At 48.0% G+C, this 24,507-nt stretch overlaps 1 protein-coding gene across 1 annotated transcript; it reads right to left on the bottom strand.

The window, feature by feature from the left end:
• Positions 1-864: 864 nt before the first annotated feature.
• Positions 865-17,259, bottom strand: LOC122370364. Its single transcript, XM_043345900.1, has 11 exons — positions 17,081-17,259; positions 13,799-13,942; positions 13,360-13,487; positions 12,687-12,749; positions 8,441-8,494; positions 5,769-5,928; positions 3,365-3,514; positions 2,944-3,044; positions 2,425-2,547; positions 1,880-2,063; positions 865-1,606 (listed from the first exon to the last, which is right to left on the bottom strand). Exons 1-11 carry the CDS (start codon positions 17,127-17,129, stop codon positions 1,587-1,589), a joined length of 1,176 nt encoding a protein of 391 aa, XP_043201835.1. The 5' UTR covers positions 17,130-17,259; the 3' UTR covers positions 865-1,586.
• Between the last annotated feature and the right edge of the window lie 7,248 nt (positions 17,260-24,507).

Raw genomic sequence — 24,507 nt, 5'->3', positions numbered from 1 at the left:
GGTCAAGGTCAGGTCAACCCGGTAGGCACATATCCTCGAAAATCAAAACTGATATTCGCAGCCTGTGACACATGTTTTATAGGTAAATTGGGGCGTAGAACACGATGGTGACATTCAATTTATCATATGTGTACGTGTTTGGCTAAAAAAGTTCAATTTAAGAAATGCATGTATCATGGTCGTGAAGTAGTCACGAGAAATTGCCAAGATTCAGTTCAATATTTTGGAAAATGCGGAACGATAATCAATAATCGAAGATAGGCATTTGATTGTTCATGGTATTGGCAGTCGAATGGCGTTTACGGCATGTCTGTATGTCTATCTTGCGATTTTATATGATTTTTTGAACATATGCCGTTTTTGGTCGAAAAGTCAGAAATCATGACGTCACTAAAACCTCGATATCTCAAAAATTTTCCAACCGATTGTTTTGAAACTTTGTCACAATAAACTTCAATCAATTCCCTACAGGTACCCAAAATTTGGCGCGCCTGCGGCGCGCCGTTTTTATGCTATGGCCCGGCGAAAAAAGTGGGGGCGTTTAACGCCCCCCAGCAACTCGCGGGTTAAGGGGGGGGGGCACTGCCGACTTTTTTTGGCCCCATTCTTTCCATGCAACGCCCATAGGACTAATGTTAAAATGCCAAAATCAACGGGGGCACGGTGCCCCGGTGCACCCTCCCCTTTCCGCCGCCTATGGAATACGTCATGATTAATTGAATACTAAGGTGGCTCCATGCCTCGTGGCGTTGTGATTACCGATTAGTAAGGAAATATTTCGGTTAATCATTCTCAAATACAGGGGTTCGTATTTCCCTTTTTGAGAAGCTGAGTTAATCAGACACCAGAGAAAAGAATGTGAGCGGACAGATAGTAGGAAATGTGTATTTTACACGATCAAACACCAGTCGACCACATAGCCTTATCGGCAAACGCTCAGCATGCCTTTCTGCCAGCCAGCTGGGTCGACTATACGCGACACTGCGTGCCCTCAACACTACTTCACTGGCCGAGTGAGACCGCCGCCCGGAGGGCCTGTCCCGTCCACAGCTCGAGAGCGGCGCTGCAGCCACCACCGGCCGACCTGGGCAGTGGGCAGTGAGCCTCACTGCAGTGGCCGAGGGGACCGTAACGCCGCTCCCCGGGGCCGGCGGCGACACCAGCGTTCGTCACTGGTCGACGGACCGACCCACAGCGCCCCCTGCAGTCTGTCCGGTGTCGATAGCGCCGCCCTTCCTCTGCTAAGGCGCCTCGAATGCGGTGACGGCCAGCAAAAAGCTGTAGTCAACAGCCCCAAGACATCACCCAACACAGAGCTCAGCTCCCAAATTACTGGAGCAGCCTCACTGTTTAAAGCAGGACCTGGCGACCTCACGGTCGCCTACACGCAGTTCTTGAAGTCGTAACTGATAAATTGACATCTGACAAATCGTAAAGCATCACAACGCTGCTTGTGATTGAACCATAAGTGCAAACAGAAGCGCCTGTGGCTAAATAACGCACACTGTGCAGAATGATGTGGGTCGTCCAGCTCGGCTGATCCGGATGACCTCTCTCAGCTGGTCTTCAGCACGATGGGAGGGCCACTACGGCTCAAAGTCCTCACCTGGGGAACAGAGACATCGGTCAGCAATCAGTCTCGCAGAACTCAATGAGTGTCATGAATGCTCAGATCAACCATTAGTTGACATAGATCGGTAAGGGATTGAGCCGGCTTACAAAAAAAAAACATCTCGCTGAGAAGTGCCGTCAATCTAAAAAAAAAGAAATTAGCTCACCGCTAACACGTGCACAAACTTTGCCACTATGTTACATCGACCACATGACTATAGTCCTGTGGTCACTAAACATACGAGTATTCTAGATCACAACCACTGACCGAGGTAGGCCTCCTGCTGGTTGGTGGTCTCGATGGGCGTCTCCTCCGGAGTGGTCTTCTCGCCCTGCGTCGGGGCCTGCTCCACCACCGGGGTCTGCTGCCCCGCCTCTCCCGCGGCCGGCTCCTCCTCCTCGATCTCGACCTCCTTACAGTGGGTCATCTGGATCTTGTTCTTACGGGTCACCTGCGAAAGGCATGACAAACTTGATCAGTTAGGCCAGAGCATGTCACAGCTCACATCAGCTGTGTCTTTGCGTGGAGTGAGCCACTGCAGAAAGGACTTTTTACAGCTGAGATGCTTTTATCGTGTGACCGATAAAATCATCCCAAATGAAGAGTGAACTGAAGATTTTTGCCACATAAGATTTAACTTTTAACGAGGAGCGCATATCACCTTGAATATTCACTTATTCAGTCCCTACCACGGTCACTCGGGTGTGGCCCTGTAGCTTCGACACGACCTTTACCGGTGTACCGTGTATTTAGCAGGCATTCCTCGATCTCTTTCGTCTCCCGTGCTGGTTTCCTGTGACTCCGTGACTTACCACGCCGTTGACGCTGGAGACAGAGGAGAAGAAGCGTCGGTCCACCACCATCATGCCGTCAGCGCCGACAAACTCCAGCAGCTCCTTGGCCTCCTCAGAGTCGCCCAGCTGCTCGTTCAGGCACTGAAGGAAAGGGTAGCGAGAAGGTTAGCCAAGTCGGCAAACGGAACCAGACAGTAGACAGAGAAATAGACAGCATGAGCAGACAGTAAGAGAAGCCAACAGACATGTCATTGGCGTGAGCCAGACAGTAGGGGGGGGGGAGGAGAATAGACAGAAGACAATTCGGGATCAGACAGGTCATCGAGAGAAACAGAGCTGCAGTGGCAGCCACACCACACGATGGTTGGCGCCTTCGATAACGGCCACGGCTCTGGCAGAGATGCTAGCGCCACAGTCATTAAATTTCCTGACCATTTCCAGGTGGCGCGCAGAGCGCTCAGTCTAGCTACAGCGCCATTCAGTCAGAAGCTGTGTCGAACGATTTAACACATCGGCTGACCACGCTGAACGTCTCACCTCCTCAAAGGATTCGGTGCCAAACTGGCAGCTCTTAGCCCTGTCGAACTGCTCCTTGGGCAGCTGGAAGGTCTGCTTCACGCAGGTCTCCGGGTCATAGCCTGAGACAAGAGAGGTCGGAAGGTCAGGAACATGTCAGGGACGTTAGATAGTAGGTACTAGGCGATGGTAATATAATAGGTACTTCTGCTAATAGAGTCAAAACAATTGAGAACAGTCGAGCAGCCCATCGAAAGTTACACCCTCAGTGTTGCGATACGTTCCTCGTTTGCCATTGTCGCTTTAAATTCTGTTTCGTATGACATAAAAAAAACACCCATCCACAACAATTGATATGCCTTCTTCCCATTCATTGATGCATTTTTCGAAAACTCGTATCCAATCTTTCGCAATGTGTAATGTCTATACCACAAGCTCGTACCCGCTGTGGGGAAGTTGGCATCGAAGCCGAAGTTGGGGAAAGACGGGAACATGTCGCTGGGCTTCATATCGAAGAGCGGCTTGAACGAGCTGAAGTCGAAGAATGGCCTCGGCTGCGTGAACGTGGGCATCTGGAACGTGGGCCGCATGTCTGCAAACGAGGGCGAAAAAAAAACAGTGTTAGAGCCAAGACACTAAGACAGCAGTATTAACTCCACAGCCACGGCCGGACGCGGCATTAGTCCGAAAAAAGCACAATAATATTCTCATACACAAACGTACGACAAATATAGCCCAATTTTCACGTGTCATGTCAGTGTTATAGGCTTAGCGTCACCGCGGTTGGCCAAACGATGGCCCATTCAGACAGCACATAACGGACCGGACGAATGATAAGGAAACCGGCACAGGGTCAAACGGCACTGACAATTCGTGACTCAATGTGTAGACTGAATCGTCAGTACCAGCGCTGCGGTTGAACAGAATCAACGAACGGCAGGTGGACAGTCTGTGATACAGCATGGACAAGGTTGGGGACGGATATCGTGACGACAAGTGATGGATATGTTCCGTGCATATTCAAGGAAGGTTTCCCGGATGGACATCGCTCACACATGTTGCGTGAGCGAAGTACTACCGTACGACATTACCTAGTCGGAACGAGCGAATATTTATAAATAACGATGGTAAGTAGAACGGTACCGGGTACGAACATGGGGCATGTGAGTAAGCACTTCAACATCCAACTTCCATTCAAGATAAACAGGCCAGACCCTTAACTAAAGGTATATATGTTACACACATATCTTGCAGCATAGTAGGCATCCTAACCGTGTCGCGTCATACCTATACCTACGTGATGGAGTTGCTTTCAAGTCCTACACACAATATCCGAATATCCTAAAACGTACGGCTCCGTATCAGTACCTATAGTGCTCTATTCCGCACCGTACCGCACCGTGCATGGCACACTGAACTCAGCCCCCCCCCCCCCCGACACGATGGCATGACCCGCGGGGTCAGACGGCCCACCCCGAGGTCATGTCACCGACGAGCGTGTCAAAGGCGTGACTGCCGACCCCTTTGTGACCTTCAGGTGGGCCGACACAGCTGATGGTTGATACCGATCCGGAGGAATAGCGTCACTGTTGAAGCACCCGCCGATTGAGGCCCGATTCGGCACGGAGCCCCCCTCCCCCCGTCCTCAGTTCCATTGTCGCGTCCGTGTTGGACTGATATCGGCTGACATCCGGACTGGGGTGAACGGCACCTTCCTGCCGCACGGTAACCGTCCGCGTCGGAGGCGACCTACACGGACCGATACGGAGAATACACAGCGGAAATAGGACCAGTAGGCAAACAAGGTGTCGGCTGCGATTCATCAGGCAGTCTGACAGTATGTGATAAAAATGCGTTGACTCCACGGAAACATCAGAAGGTTGGTCGATTGGTTACTTGACGCCACGACCTCAGCGATCGATATCGATTCACTTTTCCTTTACATCGATCGAATTAATATCTTCCGTGCGATATTCTAAGATCCACCAAAAACGCTCGTGAGTAACAACTACGTAGGGCTCGAAGGCCACCAATGTCAACCCGCTCTCGACGCACGGAGGGTGTGACAAAACATCCTGTCCCCGCCGCACGGTATACGAAAACACCTGATCTCGGCCGTATTGTATACGAAAAACATCGTCTCCAACGGCGACATTATATGACAGTTGGGCCACGCCCAACATATGCACTGAATGCTGGTTATGTTTCCGCGTCAATTTACGAATAGTTCGCGGACAGTCGACCGCCCTCAGGACAAGCCCTTGACTGTCGACTCTGCACGTCATAGAACCTTGGCACGTGCGACGTGCACGTGGCGCAGGTATGACTACTACGTGGGACACATGTGAAGGCTACGTCAGTGTGATTTGAGTCATTTGACCGACCTCGAAAAGGCAGCTATCTGACAAAACAACGAGGGTCACAAAGGTCGCAGCCCGCATTATCAGGCTGACAGCTCACGTCGCATGTTCTGATACGAACAATGACAATACGCGACCGATATCCCTGCGGAAAATAAAGAGAACTTCGGAAATACGCTGTAAAAACGTATCGTGTACCGTTTCAGCACAAGGTAGCTGATGTCAGTTATAGTTCAGTCCGCTTCAGTAAGCTCTTTCATTGCTGCGTTGATTATGTTTCTATACCTACAACATTTTTTTGTCACGTCTCATTCTATTATTCGTTCTGACTTTTGAGAGACAGCCACAGAGCGGTTATGGGTCAGTCCCACTCCGGATAGCCGAGGACTGACTGTGCAGAACCAGTCACCGTGGACTGCGACTGAGCACAACTGGTCACCGAGGACTGTATGTACCTACCGCCTACCGGGGATTGTCTCCACTCACCGAACATGGAGTCGCTGAAGGAGGGCAGTGCCGGTCGGTAGGGCCGGTAGAACGGCCCCAGGGCCGGTCGCTGCTGCTCTGGCACCGGCTCCTCCTCGACAGTGTTTGTCTCGTCGCTCGGAGGGCAGAGACGGAAGGTCACTACCCGCTTCTGTGTCATCTGTCGGCGTCAGACGGGCAAGGGTCAGCACCGCTGTGACCTCTGACCTGCAGACCACTGTAACCACTGTGACCTGCTTCTGTCCCAGCGCAGTCACAGTGCGGCTCGGGACCGACAGAAGCTCACGATAGCGTCATTTAATTAGTAAACAGATATGACAGAACGAGCCCGAAAAAAACATCGTCGCATGTCGACTATTGACACAAGTCGCGACATACAGCCGAGCAGGAGCAAAACATGGCGTGTGGCTGTGAGCGACAGCGGTGGAGCACGTCCGCAGCGCGTGCAGGGAGGGTATAGAGGCAATCTACCCAACACAAACACACCGTCAGGCGAGCCAGGGGACAGCGCGGGGCTGCGCAGAGCGATCAACACGCCGTCAGGTGAGCCAGGGGACAGCGCGGGGCTGCGCAGGGCGATCAGGGAGGCTCGGAGTGAGCTGATAAAAGACGGCCTAAGAGAGGGTTTTAAAGGTAGTCAGGGTAGGGAGACGGATACAACGGTTTTCAAGCTTTAACCCGCGCCCCACTGGGGTCTGTGTATAACACGCCCTATTGGGGGGGGGGGCTATTCATACTTCATAGCCCCCCTCCTAACTCCGAAACTACTGGGCCGATCGTCAAAATTCAAACGGCGGCTGATAGCCCCGGAAAAACTGTCGAGCGAAACCTAATTTCATTGACCTCGAGGTCACCGATGACGTCAAAGGTCAGGTCAAAGTAAAAATTATTAGCATCTTGGCTTGTTCACATTTTGGGCTCTGGCCGCCGTCTTACAAGTCAGATGTCGGCGGCTGATAGCCCCGGAAAAACTGTCGAGCGAAACCTAATTTCATTGACCTCGAGGTCACCGATGACGTCAAAGGTCAGGTCAAAGTAAAAATTATTAGCATCTTGGCTTGTTCACATTTTGGGCTCTGGCCGCCGTCTTACAAGTCAGATCAGGCTCATTTTTTGTTTCCACACTCGTGAACAGATGCTCTAGATACCTTAAGGGTACCAAACTTGTACTTTGATTTTCAGGTCAGGGTCAGGTCATCACAGGTCACGGAAATATTATATCATGCGTCGGTCACGTGTCACATGTTTTATGGTCCATTTAGGCCATAGATTTCGAATTTGATGTCGTCTGTGTCACTCGAGGTCATTTTGAGTCGAATTTAGCTTAGGTCAGGTCACTTTCAGGTCAAAAAAGGTCAAATTTTGAAGTTAAAATTTTTCAACAAAAAAGGTGTCTATTGGATGCAGTTTGAGCTCAGGAACACGATGGTGCCATTTATATTGGTGTACGATGTCAAATACGTACTGAAAAATTGATTTGAAAAATTAATAATTGTGAATTTTTTTGCAATAATGCGTATAACTTGGCCATTTTTGAAGATATATAGCTAAAACTTGCTAGAGTTAGTCATAATCATGCGTTCTGTCACATATATTCCGTTTTTTTTTTTCGAAAAGTCAAAAACTTTTTGAAAAAAAAAAAAATAAAATATAAATTTTGAATATTATTACACAAAATTTTCAAAAATTTTAAAATTTTGAAAATCCGAGATAGCAGTTTGATAGCGCGGTCAATTCTGAGTCCTTTCATGCAAAGAAATCTGATCTAGCTTAAAAACTGAGCTCTTGGGAGCGATTGCCGTGGTTCAATGTTTTGCGTCGAAATCGGACGAACATGACGTCACTCTGACGTCATTTACGGCCGACCTATGGTAGCTACGAAGTTCAAATTTTGACACAAGGTGTCAAATTGATGCAGCCGAAGGTACTGAAAGTTTGGCGTCGATCTGTCAAGCGGTTTGGAAGTTATTGCAGAAAAACGGGAGGGGGGGGGGGCTATAAATAGCCCCCCCCCCCAGTGGGGCGCGGGTTAAAGTGACCATCCCACCTTAACGTTAGATTTGAGTTGAGTTAGCCAAACTGGGGTCCCTGGCTTAAAATCACCAGTTTTGACACTCGCAACGTTGATAAATGCCTGAACTCGAAAATATTTAGCTTCAAAGTTGCAGCACTTGGATTCAGAGGGACGGCTAATGCATTTTAATGCCCCCTCTGAATGTATACTAAATCCTTTGTATACTACTGTGGTGGTATATGCTGCTTTGCGCGCAACATCTGCCCCACTTTTAAGCTACCAAATTATTGCTTCCAAATGACGTCATAGGAACAGTGTAGGCTCCAAAAGTAAACAAAAGTAAAAGTCTAATATTTCAAAAACCGGTGAATATTTTTTGGTAAAATTTGGTAGATATTCATTTTTGTTCTTTTTTAACCATGATACACCACTTTTATGCCTATTCCTTAACTTTTTTGAAGATGGGAGGGTCCCTTTAACGTTAGCAGTCCTAACTATCAGTTAGCTTGGTGCTTCTTCACTTTATCTGATCATCTGTCATTCATGCCCTGCTTTCAGTTTTAAGCCGTAAGACAACTCGTCCTCAGCCCCAAGTCATCCCGTCAAAGTTATCAGGCGCGAAAGTCTGTAAGAACAGCCAGTTCCTAATTCGACTCACCTGACTGTCGATAATGGCGATTGAGAAAGATGAGCTGATACCGGCAATGGTGAACTGGAACACAAAAAGGCCCAGTTAAAACGACTGGCCGACAGGGTTTCCAGTTCGCTCCCTCCCTGCCCCGGTGGTGGTGCAGTGGTGGGGGGGGGGGGAGGGGGGCATTGTCCACACTCCACACTCCATAGGTCCCACGGGTCAAACCAGGCATCGTCACCTCTATTCAGGAGGCGTCCATGTGGCGAACATACCGAGCCGCGATATGCTATTGTAAGTGGCGTGACTCAAAAGAGAATGTTGGTCATACCATGTGCCCACTTTGTTGCACTATTTTCCTTAATTCATCACCAAACTGTGTACCCAAAACTGGCCAAAGAGAACAAACACCGTGCTTTGGTTAGGGCACAACAACCAAATAAATAGGTGACGTGCAAGTCAAGAAATTATACGGCGTTTTAGATACCTTACCTCGCTGACTATGTTACTGCCTTTTGTACCTTTTGTACCTTTAGGTAATTACTTTCCACCGTAAATTTTCTAACCCGTGTCTTCATCGTCTGGACATCAGTAATAAGGAGAGACGTGCAATGTCAGATTCTATTGATGATGGAAAATCAAAAACGTTTCTAAAATAATTGTTCACACATTTTCATCGGCAACATCAGGCATTTATTGCAGGTCTAAGCGACTCGGAAGGGCTAAAAACCGGAATAAATTGACGAGCCAAACACAGTCAACAGGGCGACTGGTAATTATTCCGGGTCGTGACCGGCCGGGGTGACACACCGGATATGCGCCGGGCGGCATTGTTTTCACGACTGGTTTCGGGCGGGGAGGGCGTGGCGGTAACAGAGGTCACGAGGGGTCGTGTCGTGTCCGTATGACAATCAGCAGTGGCATCACAGCCAGCAGAGCTTTCTATTTAAAGGGACCCTCCCACCTTCAAAAAAGTTTATGAATTGGCATGAAAGTGATGTCGCTCGGTTCAGAAAGAGCGAAAACAAATATCTACCAAATTTCACCGAAAAATATTCACCCGTTTTCAAGATATTAGACTTTTACTTTTGCTTACTTTTTGGGATCTTCGCTGTTCCTAGCGACTTTATTTGGAAGCAATAGTTTGGCAGCCAGGGGCGGCGCCACGGGTTTTCGATAGGGGGGGACGGGGACCGAAAATCGAAAATCTCAAAAGTAGATACCTACTGATCGTGTATGCAAAAAAAAAACGAGGCACGTAACGCCGCGAAACTTGGCAAGGCCCAAAACACATCGAATGGTGCATCCCGCTTCCAAACTTATCCTAGGACACCTAAGATCGATCACCTTTTCAAGCATCCTTGCCTCTAAATCAAAATTTGCAGTCTTGCCAACTCAAAGCTGGTTTCCTACAAGCTGCGAATTGCTTAGGTATGAGTAGCAGTGCCAGCTATTCTTACGTTTCGTACTTTCAAATTTTCGATCTTACGTCTGGTCAGCTTCAGGGCTTCACCATCATATAGTCATGGAGGAAAAGTGGGAATGTCTTCTGCTCTGACAAGTGCGCCAAAACTGCAATATAATTTCAGAATCATGACATCACCACCTGATCCATATGCAACGGGCAGGGTGCAGCTAATGGCTAGCCGTCAGTGGTCATGTCATCGGTGGTCACTCAAAAGGCCATGCTAGGTCATGGAAGGTCACCAGCCGTTATTTGATCACACTTTCTGATGGATTTTACTTGCCAAGAGCTTCGCGGGAAAAACGAGCGCATGCACCGTTGAAAAAATTGAGTGAAAGGGTCTCAGGTCCGGCGACCTCTGCAGGTGAAATGCCCCAGGGTAGGATTCCGGTCCTTGTTGATTAACTTCGTCAAAAATGGCAGTAGAGCTGTGATGTTGGCACCATTGTGTTCGTCATGATCGAGCTGGCACGACCTGCATCGTTCTCATATTCACCCTCCAATCGTAACAACTACAGCAGGGATTGGCAAATGGCGGGGCACCTCCTTTGGGAGGTAATGAAGGTCTCTGGAAACCTCATCCCACATCTCTTTAGCATTAGTGGCTCTTCTTATGGAACAGGTTTCTTGACTGGTCTGTTTCACCCCAGAATTCAAAGACTAGTCAAGGTAAAATCGAGCGCACCACAGTGAGCACAATTTGATAAGCTGGTGTATCTCAATTTTCATGTAGAACCTTTCACGTATCACGGACCTAAAACCCTTTCGTGCATTCATGCAAAAGTAACTGCCATGTTTCAACAGCTGGTAATGGCATTTTCACAGCCGCTGACGTAAGAAAAGGAGGGATGGGGGCTCGATTAGACCCCCAGCCGTTCGGCCGCCGACCGAACTTAGTTTTGCAGAAAAAAAAAAACGAGTGCTATCGAACCCCTTGACGAGAGGGAGCCGATGCTATATCCAATTATAAGGTCTTGGGCTACTGCGTGCTTTTTTGGTCCTGCCTGTGATCTATCCGAACACTTCTCCCCACAAGTGCTGGGGTTAAATGGCATAGATTTCAAATGGTTCCTGTGGTAGAACTGCCATGCTTGAATTTGACTAATTAGGAATGGAAAATTTTCATATAGTAACGGAAATCTATGGAATTTCAGTGAACTTGGTTTTATCGGCAATGGGGTCTGGCAGTGGGGTGGGGAGGTAATAAGTAGGTAATAACCCTGCCTGGCGCCCCAAAAACGGGGCACGATCCCCGAGGCCCTGCCGATCACCTTATAACTACAGGCATCACAGCTCCACACCTTTTGCAGATGGCCAGGACCCCCTGCGATGCATCCCAACAGCAATCTTCATTCAGAACCTGCCTTGATTAACCAACGATGCATTAAATGCGACGGATAGCTCCATAATGCATTGTTATCAACTATTGAACGGGCCTCGCCGATAGGGGGGTACTGTACCCCCCTAACTTTCGATAGCGGGGGACCTGTCCCCCCCGTCCCCCCCGGTGGCGCCGCCCATGTTGGCAGCTCAAAGTGCGGCACTTGTTGCGCGCAAAGCAGCATATACCACCGCGTGCTACAAAACGTTTTAGTCAAACATTAAAAAAATCGTTAGATATCTGCGCTGACGTCACACATTCAGAGGGGTATTCCTATGTATTAGCCCCTCTGAATCAAAATGCTGCAATTGTGAAATTCAATATTTCCGATTTAAGGCATTTCTCGATGTTGTGAGTGCCGAAACCGGTAATTGTGAGCCAGGGGCCCCATTTTGGCTATCTCAACTCAAATCTAATGTTAAGGTGGGAGGGTCCCTTTAACACCGGTCTGGACAAGGTGGATATTTAATTTGATTGGGTTACATTCTACAAAAGAGGGGAAATGACTCATCAGGACAATCCTGATAAAGCCAGTTCGTTCGGGACCGAGCAATTTGTTCCTTTTAGGTATGAAAAAATACACGTTTTTATATGTAAGTAGGTATGCAATTTGTGATGCTTCGCTCCGACGATTGATCGATGACCACTCCAAAGATATCTCATAGTAGGTACCTAACTCGTACCTAATAAATATTCGCTTCGTTGTCGTTAACTTCATTGGGCGATTCATATATCATGAGTCACTCAAATTTGGTCACGTTCACGTCCAATTTACGTCGACATGCAATCCTCCATTGACACGGCATGTCCGAACAACAGGTAACATCGGTACCTGATTGTAATCCTGCAGATTGGCGTCTATTTACCCTAGAGCGGCAGCTGGCGACGCCGGTTAGCGCACCATTACCGTGAGCACCGCCCCGTGACACCCTGTGACGTCACAAATGTTCTGACGTCACTACCGTCACGGCTGAGAGGCCACCACCCGGAGGGCAGAGTACAGCTGTGACGCGAGTAACTGTGTTGGTATACACAAAACATGTGCACTGTCGGTGCCGTCCCCTCTGTAGGGAGTATCCCCGGCTGTGCAAAGTCGAGCTGTCGTACGTGCGACGCATTGCGTTATATGGGACAAACATGATGGCGATCTCCCCGCGACTTCACCCAGTCACCCATCCGGCCTCTCTCTCTCTCTCTCTCTCTCTCTCTCTCTCTCTCTCTCTCTCTCTCTCTCTCTCTCTCTCTCTCTCTCTCTCTCTCTCTCTATCTCACTCACTCACTCACTCACTCACTCACTCTTTCTCTCTCTCTCTCTCTCTCTCTCTCTCTCTCTCTCTCTCTCTCTCTCTCTCTCTCTCTCTCTCTCTCTCTCTCTTTCTCTCCATATCCTCTCTCTGTATCTCTCCGTCTTTCCCATCGATTCTCACCTCGTCTCGGTCCAGGAACTCCTCCAGCTCACCGGCGTCATCCGGAAGAGCATCCAGGATACACTGGAGAACAGCAGAAAACCCGAGTCAGACGTCGCTAGAGACTGTCACATTCGCTCTGAAACGTAATGCAGGTACCATTTCCAGGACTGGAATGCTCAACGACGAGGAATTAACGTTCTAAATAGAACGGGGTGTACATTTAAGAGAGTTAAGCGTTGTGAGGAATATCATCATGATGATTATGAGCATATTTGATCGACCGAATCCTCAATATAATCTGAATAAAAATGAAAAATTAGCAAAATTCGGGTATATTCGATCACAGATCTTTGTCAACCCCTTGGGTTTGGGTGAGACCTTTTCTGAATAAAAAAGACCCGCTGAAGAAATGAAGTCGTAACTTCGTAGGGGTAGTCGAGCTTCGCTAAGCTGTTTTATGTTACCAGGATAATGACCAGTGAGTGGCACAGTTAAACCATAAACGAATAAACGAATTACACGAAATTGACGCACCATCAAAACGGCACTTAATCTACAACGCGGGTCCGGCAAGTATCAAGTAAATATGTGCCGATGATGTTCAAAGCCTTTCAATTTAAAATGTTTCGGTAATCCACCTATCGAGCCTACCACCACTATCCCATCTAGTTAATTAGGGCCCTTGATTCACCTGTTTGAGGTCCTGCTCGGCGGAGCGCGAACGCTGGCACTGCTCCACCATGTCATAGACAGTGTCACTCAGCTGGAACCGGCCCGTGTCACAGTTCGGGTCAATCCTGGGCAGCAGGCGAGGGAAGCCTGCCGAAGGCGAGAGGTCAGGTCAGGTCAAGGGTCACGACATGAAGCCCGTCGACCATCTGATCGGATGGACGGCTCACGGTGACAACAATAGACGGCCATTGCTAGTCCCCTGTACCCCAGGGATAACAGCAACTACTCAACTTAAACACTGTAAAACTGTTATGCAAAACGTGACCCATATTAAGCCGGATGCAGCAGGCATGATTTCCGAAAAGTGACACGGGAAACACAACAGGTCGCCAGGCAGGGGGAGCCACAGATATCGAGGGGGGGGCCACAGAGGGGGAACCACAGATAGAATGTCTCACCTGAGCCGAAGATCTGGCGCAGAATGTCGCTGGCGTCGACGAAGCCGCCGGCCGCGGCTCCGGCGTAGCCGGGCCCGGCCCGACTGCTGGTGATGACCCGCCGTCGGGGGACCAGGTCCACTTCGTCATCGTCAGGTACCGGCGCTGCGGAGGACGGGGTGATGGTCAGCGGGGTACACCGTACACTGTACGGGACAGTCAGTGGGGTACAGGACAGTCAGAGGGTAGCCTGGGTAGGTACACGACAGTCAGCGGGGCACACCGTACACTGTACGGGACAGTCAGTGGGGTACAGGACAGTCAGCAGGGCACACCGTACACTGTACGGGACAGTCAGTGGGGTACAGGACAGTCAGCAGGGCACACCGTACACTGTACGGGACAGTCAGTGGGGTACAGGACAGTCAGCAGGGCACACCGTACACTGTACGGGGCAGTCGGTGGGGTACAGGACAGTCAGCAGGGCACACCGTACACTGTACGGGACAGTCAGTGGGGTACAGGACAGTCAGCAGGGCACACAGTACACTGTATGTACGGGACAGTCAGTGGGGTACAGGACAGTCAGCAGGGCACACCGTACACTGTACGGGGCAGTCGGTGGGGTACAGGACAGTCAGAGGGTAGGTACACGACAGTCAGCGGGGTACACCGTACACTGTACGGGACAGACAGTGGGGTACAGGACAGTCAGCAGGGCACACCGTACACTGTACGGGACAGTCAGTGGGACGGTCAGCACGGTACAGAGCGGCCAGCAGGATATAGGGCAGTCAGAGGATACAGGGCAGTCATCGGCGAGCAGGATAGAGGACAGTCAGAGGATAAAGGGCAGTCAGCAGGATACAGGACAGTCAGAGGATACAGGGCAGTCAGCAGGACAGTTCGCAGGATACAGGACGGTCAGCAGGGTACAGCAGGATAAAGGATGATCTTAAATATGAGGAAATATGTAGGTAATGCGCGCAGGGTGCAGGGCGGAACAGGGTAAAGGGACATATCAAGGATAAGACTGGAAAGGGGATGTCGAGGTCCTGTTCTGTCACCTGCCGCGTTTCGGTGGCAAAAAGGTGAAATTTTTACGCTATAAAAGCCATCAAGCATGCCTGCTTAAATTGGCCGCTTGTCTAAGCCATGATTAGTGATATGGGTGTGAGGTCGATTCAGTCGAAGGCACTGGGCCTGATCAACAATTATAATCTACAAACAAGTTTCAATGCTTCGACGACATTCGTTTTTCGTCCTTAGTTATGAATCTGATCTGATCAATTGAGCCCCATAAAACACGGATAACAAGGCACCCACTTACAAACAGGTCACCACACGCCAGCTCGTTAGTGGTTTTCAGCAAACCTATCAGGAGTCCAGTCAACGAGGAAAGCCAGATAGAACCGGAACCCGTATACAGTCCAACTGGATAAGGTGCACTCTGCATCCACAGACTGCATGTTGACTGCATCCGTACACCGCATCCGCAGACTGCAAAGCGATACCAATAGGCGATCATTGGTGCAATACAAACCATTAATTTAGCCGCGATGCCGTAACGCATGCGAAAAGCAGATCACATCCAAGGCATCAACTGGATGGCGAACGTTCTGGAACTGTTCTATTCAAAAGGTTGGGAGTGTGACGGTGAAACGGCATTAGTGAGGAGATTGTATGTAGAGCTGAGCGCGGAGACTGAGGAGGACAGCGACGACTTGATATACCAAAGTACAGACCATATAACAGCTGCTCAGCGCCAAATTCAGCTGCAGTGGCGCGAGGCTGCTTCAAAAAGAGCGGCGCGAGGCTGCTTCAAAAAGACATCCTATTTATTTTAATGTTGTGTGGCACGATGGCCAATAAAACTGATCTTTTAGTAACATCCGTTCAGTTCTTCTTTCAAAATTAAGAGAGAGCAGGTAAGTCAGGGTTCGTTAGCACTAAAGGTTTAGGGCATGTGCACTGTGCAGGACTAATTTTAATGATTAAAGGTATACTTATTTCTTTGGAAAAGCGCATTCGATAGATCTTTTAATGTTTAATGCTTTAGTAATGTTTTTCAACGTTTAATGTTTTATACCTTAATGTGGAGTGATTTCAGAATTAACCTGCGATCAAAGGGTCAGCCTTGAAAGGGCAAAATGGACGCTTCATATAAGGGAAAATATTTTTCTGACATAACTTTTGGCTCAAACCGTGCACGACATTGACTTCATGGGCATCGTGGTTCTCTCGTCGAAAAGCGTCGAATGAACTAACTAGCCTTAAGTGGTTGTCTTGAAAAATTTGACCCCAAGTTAAGGTCATGACCTGACCGGACACATTTGAATTGCGTATTAGTCAATCCGTATCGTGGAGGTGAATACATCCTAGATGTTTTCATCGCTCTACGAATAGCACGTCTCTGTCAAAAATTGCTGTCAAAAAACTGTTGGTGACCTTTCGTGACCTGAGATGACCTCGGGCATACGAAAGGGTCATGGCCCATGGGTGCCATTTTCCGATTCGTTGTGTCATGTTTACCTCGTAACTGGTGTTGAAGAGTGTTAAGTGTGACTTTCGTCCGAAAGAAGCGCAATTCAGTTTTTTTCCATTGACTTAGGTATAAAGGAGAGGTCGTAAGTAAAAGTAGACTGATCTTCAATCAGCGATATGGAACAAATCTAGACAAACGTTTAGTACCTACAGCCTGTCACTGTAGCAATCTGTTATGGTTTAAAGGTGACCAGTTCATTAGGATGGATGTGACGACTGACGAACATGAAACGTTTTTAAGTTTGGTGACCTGGCCTTGAACGCCCTGGGTCTGACATTTTCACGTGTACAGAAAATATGCACCAAGAGGTGTTGGTGTGCCAGAAACCACAGGAGGTGTTCTACCACCACTCCCTCCATATAAAAGCGAATCGAGCTCTGTTCGTGACCTTAGTGATCGCAGTATAGGTACACTGCACAGCAAGCTTGGGCGCTGCCGCTGGCACTCACGCTAGAAAAATCCTTCGCAGCTTGCACGTCGACGGCCAGTCATTCAGAGAGCACGTAGGTGTTGTTGCGTTCCAAAATACCTAAACTCATGGACTTATCAATGTAACTTTGATCTAAAAAGCTCACAACTAAGCATATGAATGAATGCAATCGCTGTTCAAGACAACGCATAGGCATGTTATAAGGTAAGGCCTCATACGTTGGTGAATGCACTTGGCCCACCCGACATATGGCTTCCTATCCCTGCTGGCGCATGACCGGTGTCACCTCCGGCGAACCAGCGCCCCTCCCCTCTGATATCACCCTTACCAGCGATGGCGCCGCACACCACCAGGCCAACCAACAGCACGATCTTCATCTCTCGGCCTGTCTCGTCTCTCTCGAACTTTGTATATAGTGCTCTCTGCAGCAGAACTCTGTCGCTCACGTGCGAACCCGCTCGCCGCTCGCGTCTGACTGCCGACCGGCGCGGCGGAGCGGCGCACCACGACTCGGCTCGATGCCGCCCCCGCCCCCACCCCCATCCAGAACACTCGACTGACGCCGGGCTGACTCAGAGCAAACACCCCTTGCCCCCCCCCCTCCCAGCGGGCAGAGCAGGTCACGGGACCTGCGGGGTCAGCGTCACACCAGGGCTGACGAATGTTGCGGTTATAGGCGCTGGAAATACGCTGAAAAAGACGAAAAAGAGAGCGCTCTGCAGCCGTTTACATAGAACGTGTTTTATGAGAGTATGCTGCTTGTCTTTCTGTAAAGATTATTTTTACAGCAAAAATTGAACTTTGGAACTGGTTGAAGGTAAATCAAACTTCGAACTTCACGAATAATAGGCCCATAATTACGTCAAGATATTCGGCTAATTGTCTTGAAGAGTCGTGGACTCCTAGTCCTGATAGTACTTTGAGGCCTACAAAACGTTTGCAGTGTTCACTGTCGAAGAAATGAAAAAGAATCGTTTCCGATCAGGACTTGATTGACCTCCGAAACCCTTGTATGCTGGTTATTTCTGGTCTACTATCGAAATGTCATCGCTGTCCTAAAACGATGCCCTTCGGTTTAAGCGGACATCCTCTGCGTATTATTGCAGATGGTAAACACTTAGCTTAGCGTAAACACTTGGCAGTAAACAAAGTCACAGATCCCGCGGCAGGAAGCGCCACAGTTTTCTTCTCATCTCAGCATACAGTCGCCAAGGCTTTTCGCAAGTAGCCTTTCCTCTGCACGTGACTCGGGCCACACCTCAGCGTGCCCAGGTGCGGAAGTCTCCCTACCAGCAGCGCTGGTCACCACCTGACAACTCGATGTCTCCCCTGACAAACACCGCTCGAACCGTTTTCCGCCAACATCAACCATTTCCTAAACCACATTCCTCTTCGTTATAAAGGATTCAGTAGGGGAGAGTGGGGCAATGGCGACACCATAAGCATTTTGCTCAATAGCTTAGCTATTTGAAGCTATTTTATGGTGATTTTGACTGTGGTTATAGCCAAAGGAATACGCTTTCAGATAGCACCCAGTTTTAGTATCTCAGATCACTAATGACAGATTCAGAGCCTACGCGAAAATGTGGTGAAAAATGGAGGTGCAAAAAAGCGAGGGGTAATGCCGGCCACTAAGTGCAATAGCACAAAAGTCGAAATATCGTCACTGGTATTCATCCTTAAACCGTTCTTTCGATGGAAATTTAATTGAGAATTAAGAAACGACAACTGTATTCAGCAGTTAACAGTACACTGCACTGCAACACAACACTGCACTCGCTGCAACACAACAGCGCGGCGCCAACAGAGCAGCAAACTAACACAACCGTAAACACAGCAAGCAAACTAACACAGCCGTAAACACAGCAACCGGAAACGTTGAGCTTTAACGACAGAAGTCGCAAACAAAACCGCGTGGAGTCATTCCGGACACGTGTCCGGTATTACCCCGAGGTCAGCTTTATTTTAAGAAAGCAGGCAGCAGTCAAAGGCATTGCGCCGCAAACGCCTCACATCCAGCAGTCGCATAAGAAAGGCTTAATTGAAGGTCATTGCAAAGCAGCACTTCTGAAAATGCGTTAACACATTTCACAGTCAGCAAATAGATGCAACAAAAATTAAAAATCAGATACGAAAAACACATTTAACGCTATAAAAATGAAAATAATGGAGCTACCGTGACAAACTTGCACCACGTGCTAGAATGGCGCTCAAGTGAAATGTAAACAACATCAGCTGATTAGTGATGGACAAAGTACTCACTAGAGATGGGTGGCCGGCATTACCCACCGTCCGCCATTGCCCCACTCTCCCCTATATACATAGGCAAGTAAGTACCTACCTATGGGTCATATCACATCCCACCTTTCTGACTCTAAAAAGGTAACTTTAAGTTGCGTTATTAAAACGTAGGTAGGTGTTTGGCTAGGGTGTTTGGTCTCCATTATTAGCATTTAGTCATTCCAGGGGCGCGGGAAGTTGGGAACTAGTTAGGTACTTTCAGACTGCAGGGGGGGGGGGGGGCACACCATAATAGAGATCAGCCAGGGTATCCCGAAATCTAGTTTTCTCACCGGCTTTAGGCCACTTATTTTTCATCCCTTGGCTTTTTCAACAAAAAAAGAAAACAATTGCAAAAAAGTGCGATATTCCGTCTTAAAGTTGTGGGGTGAAATTAAGTCTGCCCCAGAGTTGGGGGGGGGGGGGGGGGTAAGCTGCCCCCACTGCCCAAACCCCCGGTTCCCGCGCCTAATGAGTTATTCTAATATTTTTATTGGTACTTATTATGAGTAAGATATTTCAGACGACGTATTGGTGTAGAGTAATTCATCTTAGGTGGCATCCTATACATCACAATATGTAGAGCTACATGAATTTAGTGGCAAGCAGAACGATCTTGAGGACGTATAAGTGTCATTTATTCACTCTAACGCCATCGGATATCGATCGGCTAAATACTAATCGATCGGCCCTGTCTCCTGATGATGTATCGATCTGTGCAGAATCAGACAACTTTGGTTAAAGGGTTAAACCCCACCTTTAACATGGGGGTTGAGATAGCCAAGTTTGCGGCGAGGTTCAGAAACCACTATCTATCTAGGTTGCAACCCCCGCGGCCTCTTGGTGTTCAAGAAATTCGTTCCCTTCATTTGAAAATGGGCCTTGCGCAAGGCCCTATCTTCAACATGGAGCGACCGTTAAAGTGACGTCACCTCGTTTAGTCATTCTGATTTAATTGGGTTTGTTCGTCGAAAAATCGCTTAAAACTTGCTCTGAACTTTGTTGTGGTGCCTACAGAGTAAAAAGAATCAGCTTTATGACAGTAATGTGGCCTGGGGAAGGAGGTAATTTTGGGCTGTGACGTCACATATTTGAAAGTTTGTGTTTGAAATATGGGAAGCCTAAGATGTTTAATGAAAAATAAATGCCAGAACCGTGTTCCTGGTCATCCAATCTATAAAGTCGGGCACAATTTAACTGGTTTTAACAACATTTTAGAAGGTGGAATAGTTCCTTTAATTCGGGATAGAAAGCTTGGATTTTTACGCGAGGAATGTTCTGAACAAATTCTAAGGGATAACAAGAGATCAATAAGAATAATATTGGCCTTCATTAGGTATCATTTCAATACAAGCATGCTTTCTTTAGCACTAAAAATAAAGCTTTGTTTTAAACATTTTTACGTTTTTAGGGAACTGGGGGCAGACTTAATTTCAAGCAAATACCAAGTGAGCAAAAGAAGGTAGGTAACCTAGAATGTACCTACCTAAATGTGCATGCATAGGTCGTAACCTCGTCAAAGTACACACAATGAAAAACTTCCTTTCCCGACCTCCAAGTTAAATAAATGTAGGTACACTGTAAAAAAAGTTTAGCATTTAGGGTACTAACGGCTGCTATTCGTAGCACCTTTTAGCGTCAAAAGAACCCTACGACGTATTTACAAAGAAGCATGGTGCTAATACTGTGCTAATGATAGCTAACATTCCCATCAAATATTATAAGTTTAGATCACCTATTCTTCTACTGAGCTTAACGTCTACTTCTGCTAGTACCGAGTCCATCAGTGAGTGCTCTTTCAAGCTGGATTTCTAATTAGAACCATTTTAAGTGTTTTAGAAGTTGGTAATGCTGAATATGGTGCTTACGTTAGTATCACAATAGAACCGGACATGCTTACAGAGGAAACAAATTTGAAATTGGCGCCAAAGAAAGTAGCTAAGCCCTTCTTTACAAATCTCTGGGAGTCTTATCACCAGCCCTTTAGCACGTTTTGACGTCGCAGAGCGATATGCGCATGCGCGTGCCAGCTGTTTCCGGCCACGTGTTGCGCCATTTTAGTGGAGTCCGTTGGTCGTGGTGGGAGTGTGTGCACGTGCTCCGGTATATGAAGTGAAATGAAGTGAAGTGAAGTGCTCCGGGCACATGCCACCGAGTGATAGCTCTGGAATGATAGCTTAAATCAGCTATTATCGGTGGAATCCGTCGTTCGTGGCATGGGAGTGCGTGCCCCTGCTCCGGGAGGCAGTGAGGTGGAGGGAAGTGCAGTGCAGCAGTGCAGTGAAGTGAAGTGAAGTGCTCCGGGGCCGGGTGGTACATGAGCATTTGCCACCGACACATGCCACCGACACCGACGTTGATCGACTTTGGTGAGTCTGACACGTTGTATCTTTTGACATTATCTTATATTGTTTGAAGTGCTTCATATTCCGACTTTGGCAAATCGCGCTTCTTGGTCTGAAGGAAAGTTGTGTTGTTTGCGAAAATAGCTCCCAACAGAAAAAAAAATCTTGGAACTGATCCAATTTTTTTTTTTGCTCCAGGCATGGGGCCTGGTCAGTTCTTCCGTCGACTACCACTTACAATGGAGGACAACTACGACAACAACACGGGGTCTCCGGTTCCGTCTATCACTAAACGCCGTCTGGTCGTGGATGAGGTCGAACTTATGGCCATGAACGGAACGTCGGTTCAACGACCCCCCCCCCCCGCCTCCCCCAGTCGATCTCGCGTTAATTGTCGGTCACTGCGAGTGTGCAGGTATATGAGCGACCTTTCGTTATTTCCCGTGCGTTTGTTTGTGTATATATTTACATTTGTTTTTCATGCAGATGATATGAAGTGTTAATAAATGTTCCATTGTCATTTTTTAATTTTATAATGTGTTGGATGCTTGAAAGATGCACTTACACGGGAATATTGCAGAATGCAAAACACAATCATTGAGACTTGTAGTTATCACTTATCTAGTTATAACCTTTTTTGCACGTCTTTTCCGCCTTACACAATTTCCTTTTTGGTAATTGATTAGTCCTTTTTGCAGTAACTAGTGAAAGTATGTGCTGCTAAAGAAAGCAGTTTTTGCGAACTTTTCATGCAGCAGCTTTAACTAGTATAGATATTCTACTTTCAGCCCCAATGCTTTCGTTAGCATTATTCTACTTGTCGTGGGGTAACAATAGCGCTAAAACGGTTCATATGTGAGTACGGAAGGTACTAACTGCATGCTATTCTTAGCACCTTTTAAAGTTTAGCACCGCTAGGGTACTGAAAATTGGTCTAGCAGGTGTAGGGTACTACATTTAGTACACGGGTGCTAAACAAATATGGGTACTTATATAAGCACCTTGATACTAAACTAGATCTCAGTTAAGTACGAATAAAATGCTTAGCTTAGCACCGCTAGGGTACTGAAAATTAGTCAATTGAAAAGTACCTCTATGGTGCTAAACTTTTTTTACAGTGTACAACATTTAGGTAAGTGCGTCCTAAACCAGACCAAATGTCCAATCCAATATAGGTAAATTAAAAGAGGTTGCGCGAAACAGATTGCAGGATAAATTGACAGCGATGAAAAGTAGCGGTCAATTGCATGTGGGAGATAATGGCATGGAAATTATAAGCTACTGCGCACCTAAAGGTAATAGCTGCAGGGGAAGGTGAGGAAGGTTGAGCCGCCTTTTGTTTTTCGTAAGCTACAGGCTAACTTGGGAAAGTAGAGCTGGATCGAAAAGCGAACCTCTTCTTTTCCCGCGGGCGCGACAACAAGTGAGCCCTTTTATTGACTATGACATACATGCTTATGGCAATGTTTCTTTCCTCCATTAAGAAGTGTTTGTTTTTAAGCCTTCCAATAGCTCATCAAGTTTTTTTATCACGGAACAAATCATTTTATCCTTCAGATAATCCGCAAATCATTCGATCTGTGTAATCAACAAAAAGAAGCAAGTTGCTACAATTTTTATTAAGAAGAAATAAGCGCAGCTCAGTTTGGTTTTCGTACAGCGGGATCAACAATGGCTTATCCGGCTCATCTTTCCCCAGGTGAAAATGGCTCATCTTGCCCCACCCGCGGCTATTTCCGATTATTGACACCCGCCAAGATAAATGACCATGCACCGCATATACCTACCTAACAACCATCTCGGCAGAACATGTCTCAGTTATCAGAAGAGATAACAATATCGGACACTGAAAATAGAGTGAGCAGCCATCAATCGCAATATCAAAAGCCTACTTTTATCGGTTAAAAAATGTTTTTTTTATGCAGCTCTCTTGCCTTCCGCGAACATCACCATCTCACGTGAAAGACTGCAGCATCGTAAGCGAACGACAGATGGCAGCCAAGTCAATCAGTGCCGTAAGAGCTGAGAAACATGGAGTGGCTAAAATTGCCCCTTTACTCGTCTTACCTCACTCAGCAGTCAGCACTCTCCCCTATCTATCTATGGGCGTACAAAATAGTACAGGCACACAAAATTCTTACGCAATCCACACATTGGATTGGGCGTAAATTATATAAGGCCCGTCACGGTCCCACGCCCCTCGTCAAGCCTGCGATATGTATCACCCGGACGCGATCCAGCAGACCCATCCGGACCCCGGCGGCAACGTCGTTAACTTCCGGTGTCTGCCTACGCTTCCACCAACTTCAAACTGCGCGCCGACCAACCCATCTGCAGCGTTTCAACATCAAAGTGCGTCCTAAACCAGACAAAATGTCCGGCTAATGCACGGTAAATTCTAGCGAGCCTTAACTACCAAACAACGATGAGTAAGCAAAGCACCATTCATTCATTCACTAGCCCATCCGAATTTCGCAATTTGCACTGACTTACATCCGCCGATTAGAGCAACGCTTACGCAGAACCAATTGTTGGCGTTTCGCGGCAGAGTGCCGGCTATCTACTATACACCAATCAGCGGCCGTGTTGTGGTTGACGTCACTGGGTGATTCAGTGTCGTCACACCACATTGCACGACACGCACGGCGCCTCTCCGAGAGGAAGTCGAGGGCCCACCCGCTGCCGGATTTCGGGTGAATCAAGGCTGCAGTCGCACTTCAGTCCGGTTGCGCTGGGTTCTGGTCGAGTAGACGTCGAGCCGCGCCCATTCAAAGGAAGGAGGCGCTCTCTCTCTCTCTCTCTCTCTCTCTCTCTCTCTCTCTCTCTCTCTCTCTCTCTCTCTCTCTCTCTCTCTCTCTCTCTCTCTCTCTCTCTCTCTCTCTTATAAACAACATAGGTAATATAAAACAACATAAAATATGATATACAGCCCAGCGGCTACGGACTTCGCCATCGATACGCACCAGCGCGGCGGCCGACCGCCGCCGTGCGTGTTATCCGGTGTGTCTGCCCATCTCATTACCACCGGCACGGCCTGTGTCGCAACCGACGCCTTTACGACCAGCGCGATACGGCACGATACGGCCGGGCTGGGTGGCGACGCATCCGGGCTGTGCGGAGTTCCGGAAAA

Source organism: Amphibalanus amphitrite, unplaced genomic scaffold, assembly GCF_019059575.1.
Source record: "Amphibalanus amphitrite isolate SeventyFive unplaced genomic scaffold, NRLGWU_Aamphi_draft 001126F_arrow, whole genome shotgun sequence".
Taxonomy (NCBI): Eukaryota; Metazoa; Arthropoda; class Thecostraca; order Balanomorpha; family Balanidae; genus Amphibalanus; species Amphibalanus amphitrite.
Note: the sequence above shows the minus strand (reverse complement) of the source record. Positions and strands in the feature narration are given on the sequence as shown.